This window comes from Drosophila rhopaloa, unplaced genomic scaffold (genome assembly GCF_018152115.1).
Source record: "Drosophila rhopaloa isolate 14029-0021.01 unplaced genomic scaffold, ASM1815211v1 contig_2, whole genome shotgun sequence".
Lineage (NCBI taxonomy): Eukaryota > Metazoa > Arthropoda > Insecta > Diptera > Drosophilidae > Drosophila > Drosophila rhopaloa.
In genome coordinates, this window is record NW_025335083.1 from 26,368,124 (window position 1) to 26,394,815 (window position 26,692).

General features: G+C 42.7%; 3 protein-coding genes across 4 annotated transcripts; 1 reads left to right on the top strand and 2 right to left on the bottom strand.

The window, feature by feature from the left end:
• Positions 1-12: 12 nt before the first annotated feature.
• Positions 13-1,728, bottom strand: LOC108049099 (dnaJ homolog shv). Its single transcript, XM_017130161.2, has 2 exons — positions 588-1,728; positions 13-346 (listed from the first exon to the last, which is right to left on the bottom strand). Exons 1-2 carry the CDS (start codon positions 1,597-1,599, stop codon positions 291-293), a joined length of 1,068 nt encoding a protein of 355 aa, XP_016985650.1. The 5' UTR covers positions 1,600-1,728; the 3' UTR covers positions 13-290.
• A 111-nt stretch (positions 1,729-1,839) lies between these two features.
• On the top strand, positions 1,840-7,240 carry LOC108049098 (protein croquemort). 2 transcript variants are annotated; one of them, XM_017130159.2, is made up of 6 exons: positions 1,840-2,034; positions 2,118-2,247; positions 4,635-4,834; positions 5,046-6,151; positions 6,243-6,333; positions 6,390-7,240. In XM_017130159.2, exons 3-6 carry the CDS (start codon positions 4,706-4,708, stop codon positions 6,537-6,539), a joined length of 1,476 nt encoding a protein of 491 aa, XP_016985648.1. In that variant the 5' UTR covers positions 1,840-2,034; positions 2,118-2,247; positions 4,635-4,705; the 3' UTR covers positions 6,540-7,240. The 2 variants fall into 2 exon arrangements, with proteins under 2 accessions (XP_016985648.1, XP_016985649.1); XM_017130160.2 differs by lacking the exons at positions 1,840-2,034; positions 2,118-2,247 and adding an exon at positions 4,205-4,270.
• A 129-nt stretch (positions 7,241-7,369) lies between these two features.
• Positions 7,370-25,092, bottom strand: LOC108049094 (protein expanded). The gene is made up of 6 exons (XM_017130153.2): positions 24,101-25,092; positions 17,239-17,375; positions 17,028-17,173; positions 12,455-12,534; positions 9,014-12,392; positions 7,370-8,952 (listed from the first exon to the last, which is right to left on the bottom strand). The coding sequence occupies exons 2-6, from the start codon at positions 17,328-17,330 to the stop codon at positions 8,351-8,353; spliced, it is 4,299 nt and encodes a 1,432-aa protein (XP_016985642.2). The 5' UTR covers positions 17,331-17,375; positions 24,101-25,092; the 3' UTR covers positions 7,370-8,350.
• Between the last annotated feature and the right edge of the window lie 1,600 nt (positions 25,093-26,692).

Sequence of the window (26,692 nt, forward strand, 5' to 3'; positions counted from 1 at the left end):
TCCAAAACAGCATTTTTAATTTAAATTCTTTTTATTCTGTGGTGGTTGGTTTTTGTGTTGCAATTCCTTTTCGTCAGCAGGAACTGCATGTAGTTTTTCAGTTTTCCGCTCTTTTTCTTTACTATTTTACAAAATGCTAAACTAAAATTAAATTGTTTTTATCGCACAACTTTTTTGAACAAAGTCATCTCTTGATTTGAGGGCGTTTCTAGATCGAAACTGCCCAGCTAGGCATTTAAATACTAGAGTACAGCCGGCGAACGCTTTTTTGGGTGTGGGGGATGGGGGATTCACAGTCCATTGTAGATGCGATTAATGGACGATTGGTCGAGTATTTTTTTGAGCGCTAAAATAAAGAAAATTAAAGATTATTAGCTGTCTCAAATATAAAATATTAGGTAATTGTAAGCTTGTAAACAAGTTATTAAGGGGCGAGAAGCGATATTTTGACTCTTTAAATACAACTTCCTAAACTTGATAACTCAAATAATATTACATCAAATCAGAGCTCCAATTAAAAGTAGTGTTCAAATTCAAATTTCACCTTTCGCCCATGTAGTTTTAAAAAATGTTTATAAGACACCCACCTTCCTTGTCATCTTCCGTGAGATCCTTCTTGGGGAACTCTACGTCGAAGGTGATGTACAGGTTGCCGGTAAGATTATTGTTCTCGAAGTTGGGCATGCCCTCGCCCTTCTTGCGGATCCTAGCGCCCGGCCACGTAACCTTCTCCCTCGTGACGGGCACCAAGTGTCCATCGAGATGCTTGATCTCCATGGAGAAGCCGACGAGGGCGTCCTGCAGGCTGATGGTCACGTTGGTGTACAGATCATCATCCTTGCGCAGGAATCGTGGATGCGGCATCTGTTGGACCCTCACGATGAGATCTCCCGGTTCGCCATCGATGTGGGGCTCTCCCTCGGCAACAAATCTCGTCTCTTGGCCGTCAACCATGCCCTGTTCCACCTCGATCTCCAGGGTACGCTCCTCGTTCACGAGTTTCACATTGGGGCACTCGTCGCACACGGTTTGCTGGATCATCTGGAAGCGGCCGGGTCCCAGATTCCTGGTTACCATTTCCTGGCGGCAGTTGCATTTCCGTGTGCCCGAGGCGGGTTTCGTTACGGGTTTGTTGCGGACAATCTCTACAAAGTTACCGGAGTAGAGCTCCTCCAGGGAAACATACAGGTTCATCACGATATCCGCCCCTCGAGGAGCATCCTGCTGCTGGGGATCGCCGTTGCCAAAGTGGAAACCGAAGTCCCCGAAGAAACTGGAGAAGGGATCACCGCCATGATCCATCATGCCCTCCTTTTTCAGGCACTCCTCGCCGCAACGATCGTAGGTTTTTCGCTTATCCGGATTGGAGAGCACCTCATAGGCGGCTCCTAGGTCCTGGAACTTTTCGGAGGCATCCGGATCGTCCTTGTTTTTATCGGGATGCAGTTCTTTGGCCAAACGGCGGTACGCCTTCTTCACCTCGTTCGTGTTGGCGTTTTTCTTGACGTTCAGTATCTTGTAGAAATCCCGGCCAGCAAAGGCCTCCTCCACCAGCAAAAGGGCCAGTTGAACCACTACCAAGCACTTGATTAGCCGCATTTTGTTTCTGATGATGTCTATTTCAGCAATTCATGCTTTTTCCCGGGAAATAAAATATTAAATGCTGGCAAAAATGTAAAAATGTTGTAGTTGTCGCCGCTGGCTGCTTTGTTTGTATGTGTGCGTCGTGGTCTGCGCTGATTGGCCGATGCCGGCGCCAGTGTTGTCAACGTTTCCAAACACTAACAGCTGATGGCGCTAACAGCGTACTTAACAGTGCTTTAACATCGTACCGAAACCCACTTGGTCACACTTGCTAAAAGCTAAGAATATTAAAGAAAATAAATTGTTTAATCCAATTAAACCAGGCAAACTGCAAGTTTGCGGCTTATCTGTCGCCGTTTCGGATTGTCTGCCAACACACAAGTGCCTTTATGTTTAGTAAGCTTGCGGCTTTCAGTGCGTTTACAAAGACGCCTTCCCTTAAGTTCCGAGGTAAAAGTAATTAAAATTCAATAAAAAACATATATAACGGTATTTTTCTTCTATTTCAATCTATTTTCAAAACAAACCATTAGAGATTAAATCGAAAATCCCCAAAAAACCATAAATAAGTCCGTAGTATCGCGTATTTAAAGTCAAGGCCAGGAAACAACAACAACAATAACTGGAGACAAAACAACTGCAACTGTGTGCGAGATAAAAAAGGTGAGTAATTCGTCACTTTACATATGCAGCCGGTAATAAGTGTAATAATCCGTGATCGTTAGCGCTAGACATTATTCCCAGCCGATGATGTCAACACATTTCAAATTAAGTTAGTCAAAGATCACAGTTTTGGGTTCAGAAAAAGTGTACATGCCATTAAGATTTGTATTTGTCAACGGACAGTAAAAACTCTTAATTAAAGAATTTCTAAAAAAAATTGTTTTGGGGTTTCAAAGATTAATATTTGTTATAAATAATAAATTGACTGCAAAGCAATCTTATAAATATGCTTATGTATAGATTATATTGTTTCTGATAGGTTTGATGATTAGGAATTTGTTTTCATGGAACACTCATCCCATCTGCGACTTTGATGTTAGCTTAAACAGGGATTATAAGTTGATGAAATTTCAAGATTTCTTAAAACAACATTTTTAAGTCTTTAATTTATTTAGAGTTACAAAAATGAGCATGATTGAAGCTCAAGTTCGAGAAGTTCAACTGTAGTTCAGACCCTTTTTTTTGCGTTATCAACAATTGAACAAAGACGACAAAAGAGTATATTATAGAGCTCAATAATCCGACAAAAACAAGACTGAGTCAGACGACAAAAAAAACAAAGAAGGAAACTGTAAACTAAAAATGCAATACAATATGCGTTAGACTTCTGATAAAATGAGGCCCCGCTCCTACTACATTGCTAGAACTTTGAATTTAATAGTTGGTTAATGCAGTAGATATAGTATTATATATATATGTTTATATAGTAGAGCAGATCTGGCCAAACACATGTCGCCTGGCTAATCAAACACGTCAATATTACCCAGCAGCTTATCTTATCAGTGCCATAAATAGGAACCCCTTGTGAAAGTTGGCATGCACCAGTCATCTTGGCCAATCGCAAACAACACTCGAAATGACCAAAAAATGTGGGCAATACCAAGATAATAATATTAAAAATTTGTCTTACAATTATGCCCAAGCATTTCCATTCATTAATCAATATAAAGGAGCCTTTATTGAAGATCAGTTAACTAAATTAAGAATTAACATTATAAAAATAACGAAAAATCGGCCCCATAATACAAACCAAGTTGTTAACACATATTTTTAAAGCATTAAACCACAATCATTTTTTAACTCGAATGTCTGTGGGCAAAGCAATTTTTTTAAAATTTTGGACCCCAAAATACAAACCAAGTTAAAAACACAGATTTTAAGAGAATTAAACCACAATCATTTAGAAGTATGCCTTTTTTAAATCGGATGACTGTAAGAAAAGTTATGGGCTTAAAAGTGCAGGTTTTGGGTCACTTTTCCGCAAAGCCATTTTTTAAAAATTTGAAAAGGGGTAATATTACAAATGACCAATATACAGCAGTATTGTCTTTTAAGTTTTAACAACTTTATAAGAGCCAATTTATAATCAATAAAAATGACGAAAAATCGACCCCAAAATACAAACCAATTTGAGAACACAGCCTTTTTGAAATCGGATGTCTGTAAGAAAAGTCATCGACTTAGAGGCGCAGATTTTAGGTCACTTTTCTGCTAAGCCATTTTTCGTAAATTTGGAAAGAGGTAATATTACAAATGACGAATATAACTTTATAAGAGCCAATTTATAATAGTTATCGATCTGGTTTTGGTGTTGATGTTCGGTCAATTGTATTGTTATTGCACCGTTTCATTTACAGCTTCACTAACTAAATCTTGGTTTTGAAATGATTATTTCGAAAAATGTATAATTTAACTTTCTAAAAATCCTATATTTTGACATAGTTAATAATGCAAGTTTTTTGGAAAGTCCTTTCCTTTAACTTTTATCAGGCAAACATTTCAGATTAGCAAAATCCAAAGATTAGTTACTGAAGCGAGATTAGTAGTAAACGTCGAGTGGTTCCATTTAAAGACCCCAAGAAGCCCGCTAGCAAGCAGTTTCGCCCAGCTGTGGGACGTGTGCGGTTGTGATAAGTCCATTAGTGTTCCGTCTGGAGTTTCGATCCCATTTAGTTGGCAATTAGTAAGTTTTTAACAGTGGCAAGTGTTTCTTAACTGGAGAGATCTACGGATGTCTGCACTTGAAGTTGGCTATACGCCGAGTGGACTGCCCCGTAATCTTCTCCAGCTGTCATGGCGACTGCGACGGACGTAGCCGTCTCATTAAAGTATGCACGACTTAATCGCAGATGGTTATCGAATACTTAAGCAGGGACAAAACAGCGATAAGCCGGGTGGCTTATTATTATTAGCAACTCTGCTGGGTGTCAGGATGGTTTGAACCGGGAAAAGGCGAATAATAAAAATTCCCCGATTATCCGCGATACGGTTTATGGACTTTGATTATGCAAGTGAAAATAACCAACCGATTTCTATCCCACTTCCAGATGCAAAGCAGTGCCTAGGAGTTATTGCTCGCTTCCAGAATCCGTGAATCTTCCACACGTCATTTTCCACCATGTGCTGCAAGTGCTGCGGGGAAACTCAACGCAAAGTCTGGGTATTCGGCCTGGGTTCGCTCTTCCTGGTGCTGGGAATACTTACCGTGGTCTTCTGGCCAAGTATTGCGGATAACCTTGTTGAAGATGTAAGTATGTGGGTAAAAGAACAAAATAAAATCCAAAGTTAAGCCAAAAACCTTTTAGCTTTAGCTATACCATTTAACTTCTCAAGAATGTGCTAATTACATATATAATTGTCATGGGATTTTAAGTTTAATTTGAGTATTTATATGTTTTTAATGATCTATTTTTCGGTTTATAATTTATAATTCTCTGCCCTCTTCTGTTTTTATTTAGGGGCTTACCCTGAAGCCTGGCACCGATGCCTACGACAGCTGGCTGGAGGCACCTATCCCAATTTACCTGAGCTTCTACATGTTCAACTGGACGAACCCTGAGGACATAAGGAACCCGAACATAAAGCCAAACTTTGTGGAGATGGGTCCGTACACCTTCTTGGAGAAGCATAAGAAGGAGAACTACACGTTCTACGACAACGCGACAGTGGCTTATTATGAGCGTCGCACGTGGTTCTTCGATCCTGAGAAATCTAATGGAACTCTGGACGATATGGTGACGGCTGCCCATGCCATTACTGCCACGGTGGCAGATGAGATGCGAAACCAGCGCAAGATCGTCAAGAAGATTATTAACTTTATGCTGAACCACGAGGGAGGCGAGTTATATGTTACCAAGTCGGTGGGCGAGTGGGTCTTCGACGGATATCAGGATAACATTACCGACTTCTTGAACTTGTTTAACACCTCAATGATTGACATTCCCTACAAGCGCTTTGGCTGGCTGGCTGATCGAAATGAATCCCTGACTTACGATGGCCTGTTCACCATTCACACTGGAACTGATGATATATCCAATCTGGGCAGACTCACCCATTGGAATGGCAAAAATGAGACTGGTTTCTACAAGGATCCTTGCGGAATTGTGAATGGAACCACCGGGGACCTGTTCCCGCCCAAAATGAATGTAAACGATGAGATTACGATTTTTGCCACCGATGCTTGCAGGTTTATGAACCTCCGGCCGCAGGGCACATATGAGAACCATGGCCTGACTGCCACAAAATGGGTTGGCACTGAGGAGACTCTCGATTCCGGGGAGAACTATCCGAACCAGAAATGCTTCTGCGATGAAACGCGATTCGACGAGTGTCCCAAGACAGGTGTGGTGGAGTGCAAAGCCTGCCGAGACAAGGCGCCCATTTACTCCTCCTTCCCTCACTTCTACCTTGCGGATCAGTCGTATATCGATGCCGTCACTGGGATGAAGCCCGAAAAGGACAAGCACGAGTTCTTCCTGGCCGTGGAGCCCACCACTGGTGTGCCTGTCCAGGTGCATGGCCGCATCCAGATCAACATGATGATTGAGCCCGACGACGACTTCGAGTGAGTACATAATAAAGCTGTGAGATCGAAATATTCTGGCGATTAATGCAAACGAATATGGAATTAACAAACAAATTTCTTTTTTTACCAGCATCTATCGAGGTGTCCAAAAGGTCCTGATGCCCATGTTCTGGTTCGATCAGTACGCGGAGCTTTCCTCCGAGCTGGCTTCTAAGGCCAAGGTGAGTTCTACTCCTTAGTCAAAATCCAAGCCATTTTAACGCCATGTCTTTTTTAGTTGGCCATTAATCTGTCTAGCTATGGGGTTATATTCGGTTATTCTCTGATAGCCTTTGCCAGCGTCTTCCTCATCACCGGCATCACTTTAACGGTGACGAAGAAGTGGGTGCGACGAACTCCTGAGGATGAGGACATGCTGACCAACTAGAGAACAGTAGTTTTTAAGCGTAACCCATATGTCAGGGCAAGTTTACTCTCCTAGATCATTTTAATAGTCGCGAAACGCTTGTTGTTCGTAGCCAGTTATGCGTTATATAATATGTAAGTGACAGATCGTCTTACAATTTGTGATACCAAACCCTACATAGAGTAATATTATGAAGCCATTCACAAATCATTTCCAAGCCAATACCTTTTGATTGAGATTTTACTTGATAAAACATACCATATGAAACTAAAACACTCGATACATTTTATTTTTACGTTTTCCATTTTAATTTTTACTTTATTTTGCAAAGATATTTTTTACAACTTTTTTACCTTTTACTCATGGACTTTTTACTTATCGTATGCGATTGTTGGATGCTTCAACGGTTTGATTTATAAATGCATCAATTGAATGTTTTTTGTTTTGTAAATTAATAAATTAAAGTAATTGTATATGTATATATATTTATTTATATATATATATATTTGTGTATATGTAAGATATATGGCAAAAATTTTACATTTTCTCAAAGATCACATTCCTCAATTTAGCAATAGACTTTTAGTCGAGAAAAATCTACGCAAATATTTGTGACATCCATTAAAAACTCGAAATCATTTTTGCACGCACACTCACACATCCAAAAATTAGTTGGGGGTTAATTATCGAACAAAAAATAAACAAACAAAAATAAATCATAATCATCATGCTTACTACTAAGGTGGGATGGAGGGCAAGTCTAGGCACTCTTGAAATTCTTTAGTTCCTTTCGTCCAGCGATCAAATCGAGTAAAACCGTTTAAAACCGTTTCAAAATCGATTAGTTCGAACGTTTTTTACTCGACCAATTTGCTGGCCCGATTCGTTGTGAGTATGTGTGTGTTTTGTGTGAGGAGCGACTGGTACGTACTAAAAAATTTGCATAGCTATATGATGCGTTGTTCTTGCTGACTAAAATAGTTGTAAATTTAGTGTAAGTTTAAATAAAAATCAATCACAGTTGTTTGGGCGGAAGTAGTTAGTGTTAAGTATTCGCATGTCTGGCCTAACTAAGTATTTGCAGCTAAGACTAAAGTTCTACGATGTAGTTTAGTTAATTAAGTAGTGGTCGTATTTTATACTTGAGTATTGTTGCTTCCCATTTTGTTCTACTCTCTTTTTCTCTCTCTGTTTCCGATGGTGTGTCATTGTGGCTTGTGCTGTGGCTACGTTACCAATTCCCTTATGTGACTAGACTGGGTTATGATTATTTGAATGCGTATTTGAGGTTTAGTTGCTGACGTCCTGCTTCTGTAGTGGCTGTAAAACTGGCTACTTTAGGCCTACGTCTTATTTGTTTAAATATTGACTCGGTGTTGATCAGTTGTTTCAGCGGCTTTTTTACTTAGTTTTGTGTGCGAAAACTGCAAAAGATTTGTTTTTTGTGTCCACTGTTAGGTGTATTCTGCGAGAGCTCATATCCTGGTCCTATTTGTTTTTCTATTCAACTGAAAACTGACTTTGTTAGTTAAATGCATGTTAGTTCCTGTTATGATGTAAATGTTTCTGCTGCTCTGTTTACTGATCTTTTCCGGTGGGTTTACGATTAACACCCTTGTGCCCAGCGAATATCTACCCTTCGAAACACTGTGATCGAATATATAAACTCTTCACATTTCTCGATCTATGCAAATTTCCAAACGCATTAAAGCTCTCTTCACATGGGCACACAAATACATTAGCACTTCGAACAGCAATCGAACTAGAGAGAAGAGTGTTGTCTTGGACCCAATTTCCATTTCCGTTTCCGGTTCCCGGTTAGCATCACGAGTCTAGCTGGTCTTGTGGTGCTGCTGTTGTTGCTGTTGCTTCATCATGACGGCGGGATCGATAACATAGTTGTTGGCCTCTGCCAACTGTTGGACAGGCAGAGGTGGAAGTTTGTCCTGCGGATGACGGTGGCTTACGGTGGATCCCTTCCTGACCTTGCTTAGCGTTCCTCCGCCAGAGGAATTGGAACCACCATTGGTGGTGGCTCCCAAGGACTGCGAACTGGAGGTGGGTATCTCCTGACCCGTCTTGGGATTACCCATCACCTTGGTCTGTTTCAGCAGGGAGCGATCGTTGCAGAGCGCCGAGATCAGCGGCAGATCCAAATGCTTGCTCTTCTCCCGTAGCAAAGCAATGTCCAGCGCTTGAGCTTGAGCCTGGGCATGCGACTCGGCGGCCATCGAAGCCTGCAGCTGCGCCAGTATGCTGTTGTTGCCCCTGTTTAATCCCAGGCCAAGACCCAAATCCGGCCTCGGACGCTCACCCGCCCACTGGGCGCCACTGGAGGTCTTTGTCAGCGGTGAGTTGGCGTGGTGCGGATTCAGCGTGGGTGGCTTACGGGGCGGTAGCAGACTCATCATGCTGGAACTGGGCTTCGAGGGTACTGCAAACGGAGAGGTAAGTACGAGGTTGGTGGTATATAACAGACAAATTTGGCTGCTTACTTGGAGGTGGCTTTTCACTGGGCGCCGGCATGGGTGGTTTCTTCAGCCGTCTGTTCACGTACGGCGGTGGTGGTGGCGGCGGCAGCCGCTTCCCCTTGGGCAACGAATCGAGCGAGTTCAGAATGTTATCGTCTGATCGCGATCGAGCAAACATCGAGGAGGACGAGGCGCTGGCCCCCGTCGCAGCTGCCGCTGCCAGAGCGGCCGGATGAAGGGGCGGCGGTGGTGGTGGATCGTATGAGGAGCACAGACTGGCCATCGAGGGGGAGTAGAGGGGCGAGTACCCGGGCCCCGGCAGCTGGACATACGTGTCCGATAAATTTTGGGTGGATGCATATCTCGAGTGGGTCGACAGAGCTAGGGGTAGATAGGGGGTGCTCCTGTAAATAGCTGGTGACACCTGCATGGCCAGATATGGGTGGTGCGGCGGTGGTGGTGCCGCCTGGGCCATTGCAGCCAGTAGAGATCCCTGCTTTGCATCCAGATACTCTTGCTGGCTAACCGCTGGATCCTGAATGGGGTAGATCACGTAATCCACATCGCTGTAGAGCTGCTGCTGGTAGAGTTCCAATTGCTTCCTGGCCAGCTCTCTCCCGTAAAGATGACTCGCCAGATGGGGATGATTTGGCGGAGGCGGTGGCGGCGGCTGTCTGGGCAAACTGGGCGGGGGTGGTGGCAGAAACTGTCGCGGCTTAATTACCGGCAGCAGTACACATGACTGCTGATGATGCAGCGAAGCCGTGCTCTTGTGCAGACCGTAAGGAACTATTGGTATCCCAATGGCAGCGGATCCGGAATGTCGGTGGTGCGCTGGCACATGATGGTGATGCAGCGAAGCCTGGGAACTGCCGGCATAGTTCGAGTTATGCAGCGACTGCTGACTCAACTGATGACTGCAGACCGATCCATTGGAGGAGGCAACCGAGGAGCAGTGATGCGGCGACGCATAGCTTGGCTTGGCCCCATCGGGAATCAGGCTGGTGTGGGCCTTCAGGATGCTTATCTGTGGCCTGGTGGTTATGAATCTGGCTGTCACCTCCTCGGACTTCAATGAACTCATCGAGCCCGCGGCACTGGGCGCAGGATTTGCCGAGGAACTCACGGATATCAGGGATGTGGGTCTGGGCTTGCTAGAGCTGGAATATGGCGGTGGATCTCTTCTTCGCAGAGCCGCTGGTGGTGCCGGAAGCGGTGCTGGTGGAACTGGGGGACTGCAAGGTGGCGTATCCGGCTTGAGAGCCACCACAGCAATGGGCTTGGGCGCTGGTTTGGCGATGGGTGGGCCACAGAGACCAGTTTTCTCATGCCTGGCGCTGTAGGGCGGTGGAGGTGCTGGTGGCAACTCCTGTTCTGGATGATCCACTTCCGCTCCTCCTTGATTTCCCATTGGTAAGGTCACGTAATCACAGTCCGAGTGGAGGGTACTGGAAACCGTTTTCCGGCTGGGATAGGTACCCCGGCCCACAATCAGGTTGGTTAACTCTTCGGCGGAGAGCAGCGAATGTTTGTTATCCGTTGGATCGCTGCCATCGCCTCTAAAGGAACTCCCCGTACTGATATTGGAATCTGATCGCAACCTGAATTCCTCCCGCTTCTTTCCATCTATAGAATCGGGATGTGGCACATGGTTATCTTCTAGTTTTTGGGGCTGAAACATACCGTAGTGAGAGCTCTTTTCGGACTCAGCCATCTCTGAGGATTGTCCGGTTAACTCACTACTGTGCATGGTGTAGACGCCCGATGTTTCGGTGGGTGGAGCTCCGTGGGCTAAAGTATAGACTCCAGATGCCCCTGACACACTCTCCGTTTCCTCTCTCGCCGATGTGGAGAGAAAATCTTCGGGACTCGTTTCGCTCAAGGCTGAGTTTTGAGCGGTGTGACTAAAGCCCAGCTCCAAACTGGAAGAAGTGGAGTGCACGGGAACCGGAGCGCCTGATGATGAAGCACCTCCACCATTGGCAGGCGATGTTACCACCACGGTACTGCAGGTGGAGGAGCACTGGGAGCCAATGTTGTGCTGGGAGCTCGGTGAATCTGTAGCTGTAGAGGAATCATTGGCCGTAGCGCCCATGGAATTTCTCTGGACAGAGATGTTCGTTATGGAAGTGGTTCCGTTTGAATTAGTGTCTGGTGGCCTCACACTCAAGGCAGCCAGTTGTTCTTCCAAATCCTTCAGGGACATCTGACCCACACTGGAGGTCTGCCTGCTCACACTGGGTCTGTCCAAAAGATGAGCCAAGGCCAGACTTTCCGTAGACGGAGCAGCCAAGGGAGCAGGTGGTGTATTGATCATGATCTCCAGCTCATCCTCGGAGTGCACTCGATCACTGACAATCCCAGAGGTGGTGTTAGAACTGGTGCTCGAGATCACCGAAATGCGCTGCTCGTTTTTACTTTTGTATGGAAGCAGCAGACTTCTGGAACAGGCGTAACTGGCATGGAGCCTCTGAGACTCGGCAGCCTCTTCCTCCTCTCGCTTGGACACCTCCTTCAACCTGGCTGCCAGCTTCATGCTCCACTGATGGGTGTCCTTACAGAGGGTCAGTAGGAGTTTGTTTTTCTCGTCGGATGCTGCATACAAGGTGATCCTGCTCTCTCCGGATCGAATTTCAAACTTTTTCCGCTCGAACGAGAGCTTCGTGATATTTGGCCAGAGAAAGGTGGTGGCTTCGGGTGAGGAAGAGCTGGTGGTCCGCTCTCCCCCTAGGATCTTGATGCCCTTGGCATACACCACAAACCAAGCACTCCCCGAACCCTGCTCGCTTTTGGCCAACCGCATCCTGTAGATGTGAGCATTGATGGTTTCATGGAGACTGCAAGCCTGTTGGATGTACAGCAGCTCGGCCTCAGCCGTGGCCATTCCCAAATGCTCCCGGTGACAGGCTCTCATTGCACTTCTCGCCCAGGGAGTGTGCAGTCCGCTGGGCAGGTAATCCTCGATCCGATAGTAGTCCGCTCCATTCGGTGGCAAAGTGGGTGGCAGCGGGATCGATTCCCTCTTCGATGTGGAAGCCACATAGGTGGAGAGCCGCAGCATCCTCTCATTGGCACGCTTGCTGATCTTGGGCAGCGTTGTGGTGACACTCAATCCTCTGCTCCCTCCAGACGGAGATGTCGATGTCTCCTCGCCCGAATCATCTTTAGAATTAGCCGATCCCGGCGGAGCATCGCCCAGATCCGCCTGAAGAGCCAGTCCAGCCAGGAAGACCAAGGCCTGCTCCGCCTGCTCTCGCGGCAAATCGCGCTGCAGGATGTTGTGGCGCAGCTGTAGGTAGTAATTGTGGCGGGACGTCTCATCTTTCAGCATGGACGGACTCTCGATGTAGAACTGCACACGGAAGTGTAGTTCCAGGAGCGGTCGTCCATTGGCATCCAGGCCCTGAAATAAACATATATATCATATACTTGATAAATCACCTTGATTATATTCTATGTACTCACGTGTGTGTGCGAGGATCGCCAGCTCTTCGGGCCGTATTTGGAAAGCTTGCTTTCGGGATCTGCGAACATGTACTCTCCATCTGGAATAAATAATATAAAGGTAACAAAATTGATTATTATGATTCTATTTTATGAAATAAAGTTTATTAACTACATTTAAGGTTAAAAATATCCTTACGTAACTAGTCAATCTTCAATTTTTAAACATTTCGGCTTTAAGGACAAAATATTGAGGCAAAGTTAGTTCGTCCTTTAACGAAACACGAGCAATAATATAAGCCCATTGAGGCAAACAGATAAATGTTGAATTATTTACCAAGTGGGATACGTTCTCCCCGCGAATTTCCGGTTGGGCTAAAACAATTTTTGGCGCGATGCCGTCAAGGTCACTAATCAAAATTTTAAATGAACTTTCGACTATGCGAGAGAGGCCTGCTCTCCTGTCGCGAATCGGGACCCCGACCAGACTTCTGTCAGTTTGTCAGGCAATAAACAAGCAACCCATTGACATCAACAAGAGTCGGAGTCTCCGGCAGATGGAGACGATGATGATGACGACACGTCAGGCTGTCAAAGGCCCGTTGCCCGTTGCCCGATGCTTGGAGAAGAGGAGACCGGTACCGGTACCGTGTTATAAAGCTCCGATCCCAGCAGAAGGGCCCAAGGGCATGTCGGTAATGCTTGAGAAGGCAGGGAAAAAACAACAACGAAATCAACACACACTTCATCGAACGAAAAATTGGAATTCCTGCATACGAGATGAAGAGCAGCAAGATGAAAAATAATAATTATGAAAAAAGCAGGCAGTAGGTTGAAGGGGGCCATGGAATGGAGGCAGCACAGCATCCACAACAGCAGAAGCAGCAACAATATCATAATAATCAGCGACCGAATAAGTGCCTATCAATGACGACGTTGTGGACGTGGAGCTGGAGTGGAAGTGGCAACTAGTGGATGGAGAGGGAAGAAGAGGCATTCGAGTTGGAAGCACTCGAAGAAAATTCAAAAAATAAAACTTTAAAAACTACCAATCAAACTTTCCCAATTTTCTAAGCTAAATTGTGAATGATACATTATTTGTCGTATGTATTTCTTCAAATTAGATTTTAAAAAAAGTCCAACGAGGTTAAATATTTATATTTTATATTATTCATTATTTTGCAGAGTGTAGAACGGAGTCAAAGCGAGAGCGAATGTTGCATACCAAGCCCAAAACGCAGCAACAAAAAAAGCGAAGAGAAAGAGGGAAAAACAGGTAGAAAGACAGGTAAGCAGCGCTGCAAAAAGAGGCAGCTGAAGCGCAAGTCGTTCGGTTTTAAGCCTCAGTTTTTAACCTCGAAACTCAAAGAAATTTCATTCGCATTCAAATTTCACTCCACCCGAGGACTTTTCGGCCAACGGACCTCCATTGGAATTCGTGCCTGTGCTGGAATCGGAATCCTTCTGTTCTACGAGCAGGTGTGAAGGCCAGAAGAGTCCGATCTGAGGTAAACACTCGGCGGCCTGATGGATCCGGATCCTCACGCAATCCCTGCGTTCCATTCTACCTTGTCCGCTCCCCCAGCGGCCAAAACCTAATAATTAACATATTTTCCATCGCATTCCTCAGCGCTCACAATTAACACGCACGCACACGGGTTTGTGGAGGAGGGTTTCGAGGGGCATCAAAATAAATCTTCAATTTGAAACACATGCACCACAAATTACAGCCTCAAAAGCATAGGCAGCAGGAAAAAAGGCTCATCAAGCGGCGGAATTCCAGAGGTAATGGCAGGAGAAGGAAGGCATGAGGGTCTAGAGATGGGGTCTAAAGTTAAAGATGGAGATGGAGAAAGAGAATAAGACGGAGTCCGAGACAGCTGCGCCCAATGCCATGGCCTGGCATTCTTAAGATTCAGATTTATTTTCAAGAAGGTTGCAGTCCGAGTTTGAGTGGCCATAATAACCACAAAAAAAACAGAAGAAAGGCACAGGTAAAACTAGACGAAAGAATACCCTAGACTACAATTTGAAAACATGACTTGAATTATAAATATTTTAAAGTAAACATTTTTACATTTATATTAAATAAAATCACCCATATATCAGAACAAACTTTTTTGTTTGATTATGTATTACACTTTACACTCTGCCTGGAGGGCAAATGTGGAGTTTATAGGGTATCCCAAGAACGAGCAGCCTCAGAGATAAATGTGTGTGTGCATCGAAACTGGCTGAAGGAAAAGAAGAACGAAGAAACAAAAAAAACATAAAACCAAAAGAATTTTAATTTCCGATGTTATCAGATGCACGCAGTCCGAAGAGGAGAGGCAGAGCAGCTGGAAAGGATCTGGTGATGAGGAAGAGGAGGAGGACGGCAGCCGCTGCAAGGCCGAGTGTCCAAGTCCAAAGATTGAAGACGAAGACGAACCAGCCAACGCCATATAATAATGATTATGAGCCATTAACATTAAATGGAAAAGAAAATGCTGGTCTACAGATTACAGCTACAAAGGGGGCGGGGCCTGCAAAAAAGGGGCGGGGGAATGATGAGCCAAGGGAAAACCAAAAAGGTTCCTTCCTGCCCCGGAATGCGGCAGTGGAATCCAAGAAATGCATCAGCCTAAAAATAACACCAATCGGGTAAGATGAGTGAGTAGATGGCCACTGGGATGACAATGTTGCCAAATTACCATCGGCCGAGTGCCACTTAAAGTGAGTCTTGGCTGCGAAGCCAAAGGAACAGCGAAAATTTGCATAAAGATGAAATTTATCGACGCTGGCCGGCCATAAAATTGAAATTAATTTCCATCCCCATCAACGGACGCAGACGGGACATCATTTTGGCTTTTTCTGTCTCCTTTTTTAGGGCAATACCGAATAAAATCGAAAGACTCAGGCAAAGAACTCGGAAACGGGGCAAAAGCAAACATTCCAGGCTAGCTATTCAAAAGAGAAGGGGTACACTGAAAATTAGGGGGTTGAGAACTTTTAGACGACACCCAAAAACCGAAGGATACACTAAAAGAAGGACTAATTTTTTCCACTTTTCTTCAGAAGTAATACTTTTTAAATCCAATAAAACTGGATTTATACAAATTCTATGGCGGTTACCAATATTTTTTCTTGTTTCGAAAGCTAATTATAAATATTCAAAGAGTAATTTTAAGTCTTAATGAAATAGAATAACAAATAATATTATGTTAATGGGTATTGAGTTGCTTTTACAAGATACTATATATTTATATATATATTTTTCAGTGTTCACATGTTTTGAGTTTGGTTAAAGAGTGCGGCGTGAAATACTGGGCAAGGGAAAGCGGGGCCCCAGGAAGCGCAGACAGCGATGGACGGACCTGAATCCGGCCAAGAACAACAACAACAACAGAAACAACAACATAACCGCATGCCACTCACAAATACACTGTCAACTGACATCGGCAAGAATCCTGGGCCACAGAGCCAAGCAAAAAACACACACTCTAAAGCAGAATGCAAACTGCCAATTTCATAGTTGAGCCAGAGGAATTCTCTGCGAGGCGAGGACGTTGGCATGCCCAGCCCCATCTTTAGAATTAGTTAAAGCTGCCTCTATAGCTCCAGCAGCGACTCCATCTTCGAACTGCATACCAAATTCTTTGCTGAAGATGTTGAGGCAACTTCCACGCTCTTCTGCCTCTTGCCACGAAATTGATGCCAACCAGATTCGAAAATTTACGTGTTGTGTTCTTGAGATCTGACATCGAAAATGAAAATATAGGCTATACTGGATAAGTCATTGAGATATTTAAGATCAAAAATCTTGCTCTTAAAGTTCATCAGAACTTAATCATATGTGATAAGAGCCACATTGATTAAAGTATAAATTCTTGTAAACATTTATTTTTGTTTATTTTTTATTAAAGCTCTTCCTTTTTCAGAGTAACAGAACTTCGTCTTCGAGAAAATCGATTTCTTCACTCCTTTCTCGTTTGCTCTGCCCTGGACCCAATCTTCGCCACGTTTGTGTGTGCTCGTGGGTCTTTGAAGAACGCATATATCTGAGGCCAATGCCAAAGACGTTGTCTGCTCGTTCTCCGAGTTTCAGTTCAGGCTCCGGAGCTTTGGGCTCCTCCATCATACAGCCTCCATGCTCCATCCTCCATCCTCGAAACTGCATCCTCCTTGGCTGTCGTTCGATTCGTTTGTGTTAATGCAACGCGCGACGGCTACCTGAATTACTGAACACGCGTCTTGTGTCTGTTCCCCTGCACCTTCCCCCTTTTTCTGGGCCCCCATCTGTGTTCCTGAAATTGTTTGTTCGCCATGAAGGCGACGCGTTCCCTGGCTTTTTGTTCGTTTTTTCTGCCATTTTTTGTGTTGCTCCGCTGTGTTGGTATTTTTATGTGTTTTGGCAGATCGCTTTGGCCAGCATGGAGGATGGAGGCTGATTCTTCTTCTGCTGCTGCTGCTTTTGATGATGATGAGCAGCTTTTAGAGCGGACTGGTTTATGTTTATTAGTTGTATTTTTCATGCCTTATCGATGGCATTTGGCTACTCCACGGCTCGGAAACGAACTGGATACAACCTGGAACCCCAGAAACTGAAACTCACCTATGAGCACAGCCAGACCGAAGAGTTCGGTGTCCAGCATCCCTTGCGTGGCAAAGTGCAGACATGTCTGCGTGTAGACCTCGCGAACCCGACTCTTGGCATCGACTAGGAAGTACAATGTTTTCGGCTGCTGCTGCCCCAGAAGTCTGCAAATAACACAAAAATTAAGCAACCAGATTTTCGGGTAGCCATTTCCGCCTTTAACACTTACCTCAGGGCCAGGAATCGCGAGCCTGGTGATAGTTGCTCGGCTGAAGACGCGCATACTTCCAAAGGCGCGCTGACGGTGCAAAATGCTCGCATGCTGCATCATTTTCCGTATACAGCGCGCGCGTTCAAAATACGTTGCTATTTGTGTAAAACAGAAAACAATAGATTAGTTCATCAGGTTCTTTTAGGGTAATAAATCGATAGATTAAGATTAGTAATCCAAAGCACTAAATACCGCTGATATATGAAAACAAATAGATTTAGGTAATTTCTGTGATTTACATTTTTATGGGGGATATATAATAATTTCAAAATAACCCATTTCAAGATGAAATTTAGTCGCATTCCAGAGATAAATCGGACCATCTCAGGCGTCATTTCTAGCCGCATTTCTGGCTCATCAAACTACGATAAAGTTGCCACTCGATCGACTCGGTTAGGCACCATTCTTTCAGGCAAATTGATGCCGCTGGAGCCGCCTCAGACAGAGCTGGAGACGAAAGGCGGAAGATGGCGATGGCGCCCGCCTCTTTTGGGCTCGCCGACTACCGAACAATTTCACCAATCAATAACGAAAGACTTAGACAACAAACTTGATTAGCGGGCAGGGGACTTGGACAGAAAACTGAATAGTGAATACTTGGTGACTGGGGACTTGAGGCAGTGCGTGCGTGGCAGCCGAACTCCATCCCCCTCTCGATGCGTTGGGCATAAAAATATTAAAATTCAGTTAAAGAAAGTTTCAAAAGCCTGAGCAAAGAGAGAGAGAGAGAGAGAGACACCGAAACTAGCCTCGTGATGAAAGAAAAGTATTTTATGCATAAATTAAAATCAAATCGAATCAAATCAACTTTTTTGTATAGAGCGCCGGCAGCAGCAGCGACTACAGTTTCTACCAACCCGGTGGAGACGCATAAATTTCAATATTGGCGCATTTTCTGTGTCTAATAAATATCAACGTCCAATAAATTTATTCAGAGCCAAGTCGAGAGTCGGACTCCGGCGGTGGAGGGAGCTAGTAGTATATGCATGCCACAGAAAGAAACAGAGGCTGGCAGAACCGCCCTGACTTAAAATATATAATTAGGAATGCCTCCGCCACCTCCGTACCGAAAAGCGATCATCAATCAAAGCGCACATTTGACATAAATTAGAAACCGAAGAATATCTGGGAGCAAACGTAACACCCGTCCCCTCATCTAAAAGGTCTCCCCAAAAAAGCTTTTGAAAAGCAATTATATATAAGCCGATTTCCAGGCGCACCTTAGACCAGGCTAAGCTCTGGAGAACAAGCTCAGACACACACTTTAAGCCAGATCACCGACGATTACGAAACGAGAATTGAAATTCCAGGTCTCTAATGTGCTCCGATTGAGTTATTAACGAGGAATTTATCGGTGAAAAACAAAAATCTACACTTTTGAGCTCTCAAGAGGAACTAGATTAAGCTATCACTTACGTATACTTAAATGTTGAGTAGAAATAGGGTTTTATTCAGTAGCTAAAGAAATTACATTTAAAACTGTTTACCTACTTATCAATAAAAATTTTGTAATATAAAGAATTTTTTAAGAATAATGAATGTAACTATGAAATGTTTTCTCAATTATATTTAACTTGAATTAATATAATAAATACAATTGCTTTATCATTAAATGATGCAAACTGATTATTCTTTGCCAGTTCCCAAGAATCTTGGAATTTAAAATTAATAATATGTAATTTAGCTACACAATAAAAGAAGAAAATAGTAAATTGACTTTAACGCAGGGATCCTATCAATTCTTATAACAATAAAAGGAAGCTAATTAGAAGATTGCATTTAATGTATGGGAATTCCCAAGGAAACAATCATGGCCTTAATGAGAAAGAACGTTTAATTGATCTTTCATTTACAACAAACAGATCGCAGTTTGATGGGTGAGATTTCCCCGGAAGTAATGGCTTTGGGTTGGAAAGATTGGTCGAACGACTTGATCAATGGGTACATGATGTTAGTGAGGCGATAATTCCGCTGAAGACTGCTTCGAAGAAAGACCCTCGCAAACATTTCTCTTGAATTTCAAGCCCCCTACAATGCCGGTCATTATGGAATCGTCAATGCCGAAAACCAAAAACCGAAATAAACTACAGACATACATATGTGTGATCACGTTTTCTTCGAGGATGAGTCAACGGAAGGGGGCGAGAGCAAAAAGCGTTTTTAATTCGAAATGCAAACAAATTAAAAGCATTTAACAATTTCAATCATAGCAAATTATCCGCATTCCGTTGTCTAATGAGAGCGGGAAGCGAAGAAAGCCGTGGCGACGCTAATTATCAAAGCCAACAGGAGGTGGGGCAATAGGTACACAAGAAGAAAAATTGACATCATACGATAATAAATCTTATGATTGTTCATATTTTTGAAACGGATGCCGACATATTGCTTTCACATGTTTAAGAGTGAAAAATTTTTTGACTATTTTAAGTCATAACATAAGTTTAATATTTTAATAATACAAAATAAACAAATCTATGTGCCTGCATCGGCCTGTCACTAATTGTAATGTGGGGAGGAACTAGAAGTGTAAAATACATACATATATTTTTAATATAGTTCAGACATCAATAACTTACGTCCTACGAATACCCAATTGATGTCAAACTTTTGTTTCTGTGTTGTTTTGCTGGTAATTAAAAATCGTGGCAAAGAAGCGAGCCAAGTGGAGCTGAGCAAGCGCAAGAGACACGCTAATCAACAATTAGCAAATGGCAATAAATATTTTGTTTATTATTAAGCAAGGGGCGAGGTTGTAGCTCGGGAGTGAGTCGTTTGGAATGCAGACTCTGGCGGAGAAAGAGGACTGCGAGTGGGGGCAATAAAATCCCACGGGCTCTGCCGCGACCAAAGTCAATTAAATGGCGCAAGCGCCAGCAATGAATTCGTTTCTGCTGGCTAAGCGAATGCCGAAGGGGTACAGAAAGAAGAAAGGCAGAGAATTAAGTCGGCTGGGACAGAAGCAGTTACGTTCCGCATACGCCACGTTGTGCTGCGACAGCAATTCATACGGCCAGCACTGCAAACAATTTTATGTTTAAGTTTTAGGTGTTTTAAAGGTGCATATACCTGGAAATTCCGAAGCTAAGAAATTGTAAAGCTAATAGGTATAAATCATACTTAAAATGTTTTTTCATTTAGTTTCAAATTAATTATAATAATAATACCCACTTTTTTCCCTGTCCACTCAGCCCCTCTTCAACGGACTGCTATGACAACTGCACATGCCTTTGCACTGAGCTCATTCGGGGCGTGTGTTTGTCAACTGAGCTCCAACAATCGCAAAAATCGTCCGATCGATTGATCAGACCCCAGACCTTTGAGAGGTGCAAAGAATTGTGGATTGGGGGGCGAGGTGAGGTGCTGGAACCTAGACCTATAGAGCCAAGACTACAATAAACTCTTTAACCGCATGTGCAACCCATTGAAATGCTGAACGAATCAGAAACGGAATAAGAAATAGAAAATATTCATATGGATTTCAGCACGGAATGCGAGTGCGAGTGTGCATTGGGCAAATCAATAAACATGGCAGCGTAAACGATCGTAAAATCGAGATGCGAGGAATGTGAATCAAAATGTATCTAGAGAGATCTTGGGGATTATCAAGCTGATAGACAAACCCAGGGTATCTGTACAGGTTTAATTTTTTGTTACAAATATATTATATAATAATAAACATATTGTAAATATGATCATTTATATCGAAGTTCGATAGGCCCTGTATCTGATGCAATATATCAAAATAGATGCCAAAACCCCACTCGATCAAGCCTTGAGTCTCTCTCTTTTAAGCGAAAGCGTCTAAGAATCACCTTACAGCCCACACACTCCGTCGAGAGATTCTTAGCCATTTTTTACCTCTCTTCTTTAAGAAACGGCGATCTTTTGAGTCTGAGTTAAGTGCATGAATACCGAGTGGCTCTCAAACTGGATTCGCATTCTATTGAAAGTGTTTCGAGCGCTCTCAGCTCGCCAACTAATGAATGACGATCGGCGAGCGGTAACTTTTGACGTGGAATATTTTGCTCATGAGCTGGCCTGGTGAGACCGGAATGGACTGAAAACCGGAGCGGGTTCTACGTAAGTCTGGGCCTTTTAATTACCGATAGAACGGAAAACTGGCGTCAATGGGACGGCCAGAAATAGTTCAGTTCGGATCAGTTTGGTGGCATTTTCACACGCTGGCCAACGCGGCGGATGCGCGTCATTGAGAACGGGGTCCACAAGTGTCATTCCAAAAGGGGTGTGGCTGTCGTCAGGCAAATGGGTTTAGCCTCAACAAATCTCTAACTGAACGGAGAAAAACGTCCCCGAAACGGCCATCACTGGGTATTTGCCCCGGTCAAAAAATAGTCATTTAAGGAACTTGTCTATAGAAAGACCTTCAGCTCAATCTCTCAAATTAGTACGTAAAAGTTTTATACTGTCAGACACCTTATACATTAGTATATTGGTTTAATGTTAACCAAAATAAACAAATTGTGAAAGCAAGTGGAGCTAATATTATTAAGATATTTTCTGTTTGTGGGGTTTACTATACCATCAACTGGCGAATAACTCGGCGTCTTTTTGCCAAACTATGAATAACGAAGAGGAGAAAATAGAAACGAGGCGAAGAAGCGACAGAGAAACAAAACCAAACAGCGGCCGAATTCCGAGACTCCACTTGTTGTGCCAGTTATGGCCAAACAATTTGGTGTCTTTGAAATGCGCGAAATGTCCCAGCCGATGATAATAATACAAATGGTTGCTTTGGATGAGCAACCATCAGGGCGGAGTGGGCCAAAAGTATCCAGCGCACACGTCGTCGATTGGCTTTAGTTATCTTGGCACCACTCTGCACCTCTCCGCACCATTTTGCACCACACCCCTCCTAAATGTCCAACTGGGCGGAGGTGGTACGTTGAAGGAGGGGATGGCCTCCGCAATGAGAGCAGCAAACAGCAAGACAGAAAAAAGAAGCCGCAACGTGCGCCGCATGACAAATCGAAGGCGTGCGAAACTATGCCTGCCGTAATACCCTAGAAAAATTAGTAGTGCCAAAGGGGTGCCTTGGTTTGACAGTTTTCTAGTAGTGTAAAGATTTGCTAACTTGGCGATTGCTCTCTTAACACTGTATAAATCCCAAAAAAAATGGTATAGGCGATACTAATGTTATTCACCGGTACATTTTCTAGTTGACTTAAATTGCTGCGGTGGGCTCCGAATTAATTTGCTTATTTTAAATTATTTATTTATTTTATGTACAATCAAACTAGTTCAAATAACTTATCAGAAAAAGATTTTATAAAAGAACAGTATATAAGTTGTTTAAAGTTTGTAGCTTTATTTCTTTCGAACAGTTATCAGGATTATCAGGATTTCGTTTCTTTAAAAAAACATGTTTGTTTAAATTCACTTCTGTACAAACAAAAAGATAAGTTAAACTTTTAATGACTTGGGCTATACCGAGTTCAAGTCAGCTTGAAATTTTTAGTTATTAATCCTCGAACTTAAGTGCCCCTTAAAGGTCATTCCGTAGTCTATCCCGAACTGAATGAACTGGCAAAGCCACGCCAAGTTTGTTGGGTCGCTATATCTTTATCTCAACCTCGACTCCGGTTGTCATTCAAAATTTGTTTAATTTGTTGTATTGAATTGTTCGAAGCAACAGCAACCGAACTTGTGGCTTGTACACACGCATATTGACTGCGTGCAGGAATTTTGGTTTACGAAATTATTATTTTAAGTATTTATTATTATTGCTGTTGGGGCTGTCAGTTTCAATGCGAAAGCCAAGGGCCTCAAGTCAAGTGTGTGTAGATGTGGCTAGATATGGGGATGGATATGTAGACGTCAGTGCTCAATCGAAAAAAACCGCAAGACAACAACTACGATTCAAAAGATACATGTGTACATGTTGAGATACAGATACGTCTGTCCGCAGATATAGTTACCCATATGTATAATTGCCTGGTGCAAAATCGTTTAACGATTAGCGCTAAACGTTTTAACCGCTTAAAGCTCATAGCCTGATACCTAAAGCGTGTGTTTTTCACCATTTGTTTATCTTTCGCAGCTGATTTACATTCGAGATGTCTGATTGTGCTTGCCGTGTTTGCTGGGCGGTCTCCGATTTCAGTTATTGTTCCTCGGATCCCGATGGTCGATTGAAAACCCAAACCCGGGACAAACAACAGAACCCCACCCCCATAGGTGACTTACATTTTCAATTAATTGTTCCGCTGTCGATCGTTTTCAGACAACATGTTAAGCACCACCTGAGCACTGCCCGATAATCGAGCACTTAATTCACTTAAAACATAAATACTTTTATTTTGCTAAGAAGTGTAAATTTGGCATTGCTATAAAACTAAGATCTTATAAAGACTTCGAATTATAGAGCTTTAACCTATTGGTTGAGAACTGAAAACCCTATAATCGATTTTCTTTGATCTTTGGAACCAAATAACTTTTTAAGTAATATTCCAAATATGAAAGTAGGTCACAAGATTGATTATAACTTTTAAATTTCCCTATACCCTCTGTAGTGTGTAAGTTGTTTTTAACTATCAAATGTTTCAAGAGCCAAAATGGATTAATTGCACAATTGTCTAAATCGCAAAATAAGGGGAAAAGTTTTAAAACTGGTGACAACAACGAAAAGTTAAACAATCGCTGGACGTAGGCGATTTTATGGTTGGCAGATAAGAAATTCGCTGGCATTTGTTTTGTTTGCCATTTGCTTTATAAGTCCGTTTTCGGGGAGTCATTAAAATTCCGTGGAAATAGGCCCCATAAGGGTATATACGTATACTTTATATACATTTTCCTTTCTTACCTTAAGCCGGTGCAAATGTCGGCATTGTTTCTGCTTCTGCTGATGTTTCGCGTAATCCACAAAAATTGAGTTTTTAAGTTGTAGTTATAATTATTTTTAGCCCACTCTTTATACACTTTTGTATAAATCTATCGATTCGGCTATCGATGAATGCCTAACAGTAAAATTTTCGTTTCGTTTGCGTTGTTTTTGTTGTTCTCCGACCTCTTCCTCGACGTGCGCTGCGACTGCGCAGTCAACAGCAAACGGGCCGCATTCCAGAGTCGTTGGAAGGGGGAGGGGCTGGGGGTTGTGGGGCTGAGTGTGGGAGAGGGAGAGCGCACAATTTTTTTAATCAAAATTCACTCACACTACGATACACACACGCGCGGGAGAGCAGTATCTGTGTGTGTTTGCTCTCTCTTCGGAGTCGTTGTTGTTGCGCGAAAGAATGCCGTTTGCTGGGTTGTTGTTTTTGTTTTTGCTGCTGCCTGCTTTATTTGTTGTAGTTTCCAGTGGCCAGTTGTTGGTGTAGCTGGTTGTTTTTTTTGGACCAGCGCCAACTTTTTGGAGTTGGTTTTTGAGTTGATCTCAGCAAGTCGGAGTTATTTTCGTGGCTTTAAGGCGCGTTTTCCCAAAAACAGCACTAGTTGCACACTCCAACAAAAATACTTTTGTAATTTAAGCGAATGCGAAACGCGCTGTTTTTTTTGTTTCAGTGAACAGCGAACTTCACTTTTGAGCCACTGTATCTATGTGTGCGTACATGTGTGTGTGTGTGTATCCGTATCTGAACAAGCAAGTGTGTAAGTGCGCAATCTGCAGATTAACTTTTCCGAAAGGTTCGAGTAAATTGATTAAACTATATTCATATTTTTAGTGGAAGCCACATGCTTTTTTATCCCGGCGATCATTTCGGTTACCGTTGACGTGGAGTGGAATCGTTAACATGGAGTGAAAACTAGCAGAGTGCGTAAGAACCGGAGTTGCTTTGTCCGCGAACCTCGACGAGCGCGCTGCTGGAAGATTGGGAGAGTGAGCAGGCGAGGTTGCTTAAATAGATTTTTTCGGAGAAAAACTCAACGAAGCCTGAGCGCAGACTTCAAGTAAGCGAGAGAGAGAGAGAGAGAGAGCGCGAGAGCTCGAGAGAGTCTACAAATTTTTAAAACTAAAAATAATATTTAATACTTACATTTTTTTAATCATTCTGAAAAGGGATCTTAAAAGTTTTGCTGACAGCTACAAAACTTTTAATTTAATAAGATACATTTTTATTTAATTTGAAAAAGTCAACTAGATATTCAGTATACCAAACGACTTAATGGACAAGTATTCATTTTAAATTCAATTTAATCGAAATTAGGGATTTACTAAATTTTATACATTTACTTAAAAAACGGGACAGCTTACTTTACTATGAATGTTTTTAATTTAAATTATAAAACTCGCAAAGAATTATAAACGCCATTTTAATAAATGAAAGTTGTCTAAAGCATATGCTATTTTTTAACCAGTGAGTATCTTATCGCAATCTTCTGTGTCGTGTTGACTTATCTAAAAATACTTTTCAGCAAGTGACAAATGTCACTCGATCAATATTCTGGCAGGTGGTACTAAAGGAAAATTAATGTATCTTTTTTTAATTTGAAAAAATCTTGAAAAACCAAAAACATTTATGATTTTGAGCGTCACAGGTAAAAAAATTGCCGCTCGCTAAGATTACAAAACTGAACGAACCACGAATTTAACGAAAAGAGAGCAGAAAAGAGAGCACTTGGTGAGATTTGAGATTGGAATGCGACGATAGTGATAGGGAGAGAGCAATAGAGAGCTAAAGAGATCGTCGTTAACGTTTAAAAAAAAAACAAAAAAAATACTCACACACAGTTACAGTTACATCTATCTCAAAAAACGAAAAGAAAAACACAAATCCAAGAGCAACAACAACAGTCACTGAAAATGTAAATAGCAATAAAAGAAAAACAAATTCCAAAGGAGAATCCCAGTAGCCAACTTTTTGTGTGTGTGTGTGTTATGCCATTGCGAGTGTGAGTGGAATTCCAATGGTTTATCTCGCGAGAAGCCGAAGGGGAAGGGGTAGAATGGAAAGGGGCTTCTACAGCCACTGGAATGTGGAACCCTTTGGAGGCAAAATCAAGGAGCTAACGATTCTCAAGGGCTCAAATGGTACCCTGTAAAGTTGCTAGGTTCAAATGGGGGTACCTAAGATTCATATCAATCAGATTTGCAGCCCACTAATGGATAAACATAATGAAAACAATTTGGCTCAAGACTTTAAAACTTAAGGCGGGATTAAATATAAGTAAGTAATGCGATAATATTTATTTATACCAAAGGAAGTCGTTTTGGTTTTTGAGGATACACTTAAACACTTAAAAAAAAGTAATTGTTTCAAGAATTTTAGATACAAGTTAAATCATTTCAAAACCTAGTTATCACAGCGTTAATTTTCTTTCTTTAGCCGACTTCTAGACCTTACAAAGTTCACAAAGTGGCCATAATCGTAAACAATTATGGGGCATCATAAAACCATTGAAAGCTTGCAGAATTCAAATCAAACCTTTAGTATCCCATCGCGTTTGTATGGCTATC

Coding starts and splice junctions, on each gene's coding strand:
- LOC108049094 (XM_017130153.2), bottom strand. CDS start 17,330: ATGCGAGCATTTTGCACCGTCAGCGCGCCTTTGGAAGTATGCGCGTCT. Junction 12,535..17,027: donor CGGTCTGGCTGTGCTCATAG/GTGAGTTTCAGT, acceptor TATTTATTCCAG/ATGGAGAGTACATGTTCGCA. Junction 12,393..12,454: donor GGCGATCCTCGCACACACAC/GTGAGTACATAG, acceptor TGTTTATTTCAG/GGCCTGGATGCCAATGGACG.
- LOC108049099 (XM_017130161.2), bottom strand. CDS start 1,599: ATGCGGCTAATCAAGTGCTTGGTAGTGGTTCAACTGGCCCTTTTGCTG. Junction 347..587: donor CACGGAAGATGACAAGGAAG/GTGGGTGTCTTA, acceptor TCTTTATTTTAG/CGCTCAAAAAAATACTCGAC.
- LOC108049098 (XM_017130159.2), top strand. CDS start 4,706: ATGTGCTGCAAGTGCTGCGGGGAAACTCAACGCAAAGTCTGGGTATTC. Junction 4,835..5,045: donor CGGATAACCTTGTTGAAGAT/GTAAGTATGTGG, acceptor GTTTTTATTTAG/GGGCTTACCCTGAAGCCTGG. Junction 6,152..6,242: donor GAGCCCGACGACGACTTCGA/GTGAGTACATAA, acceptor TTTTTTTACCAG/CATCTATCGAGGTGTCCAAA.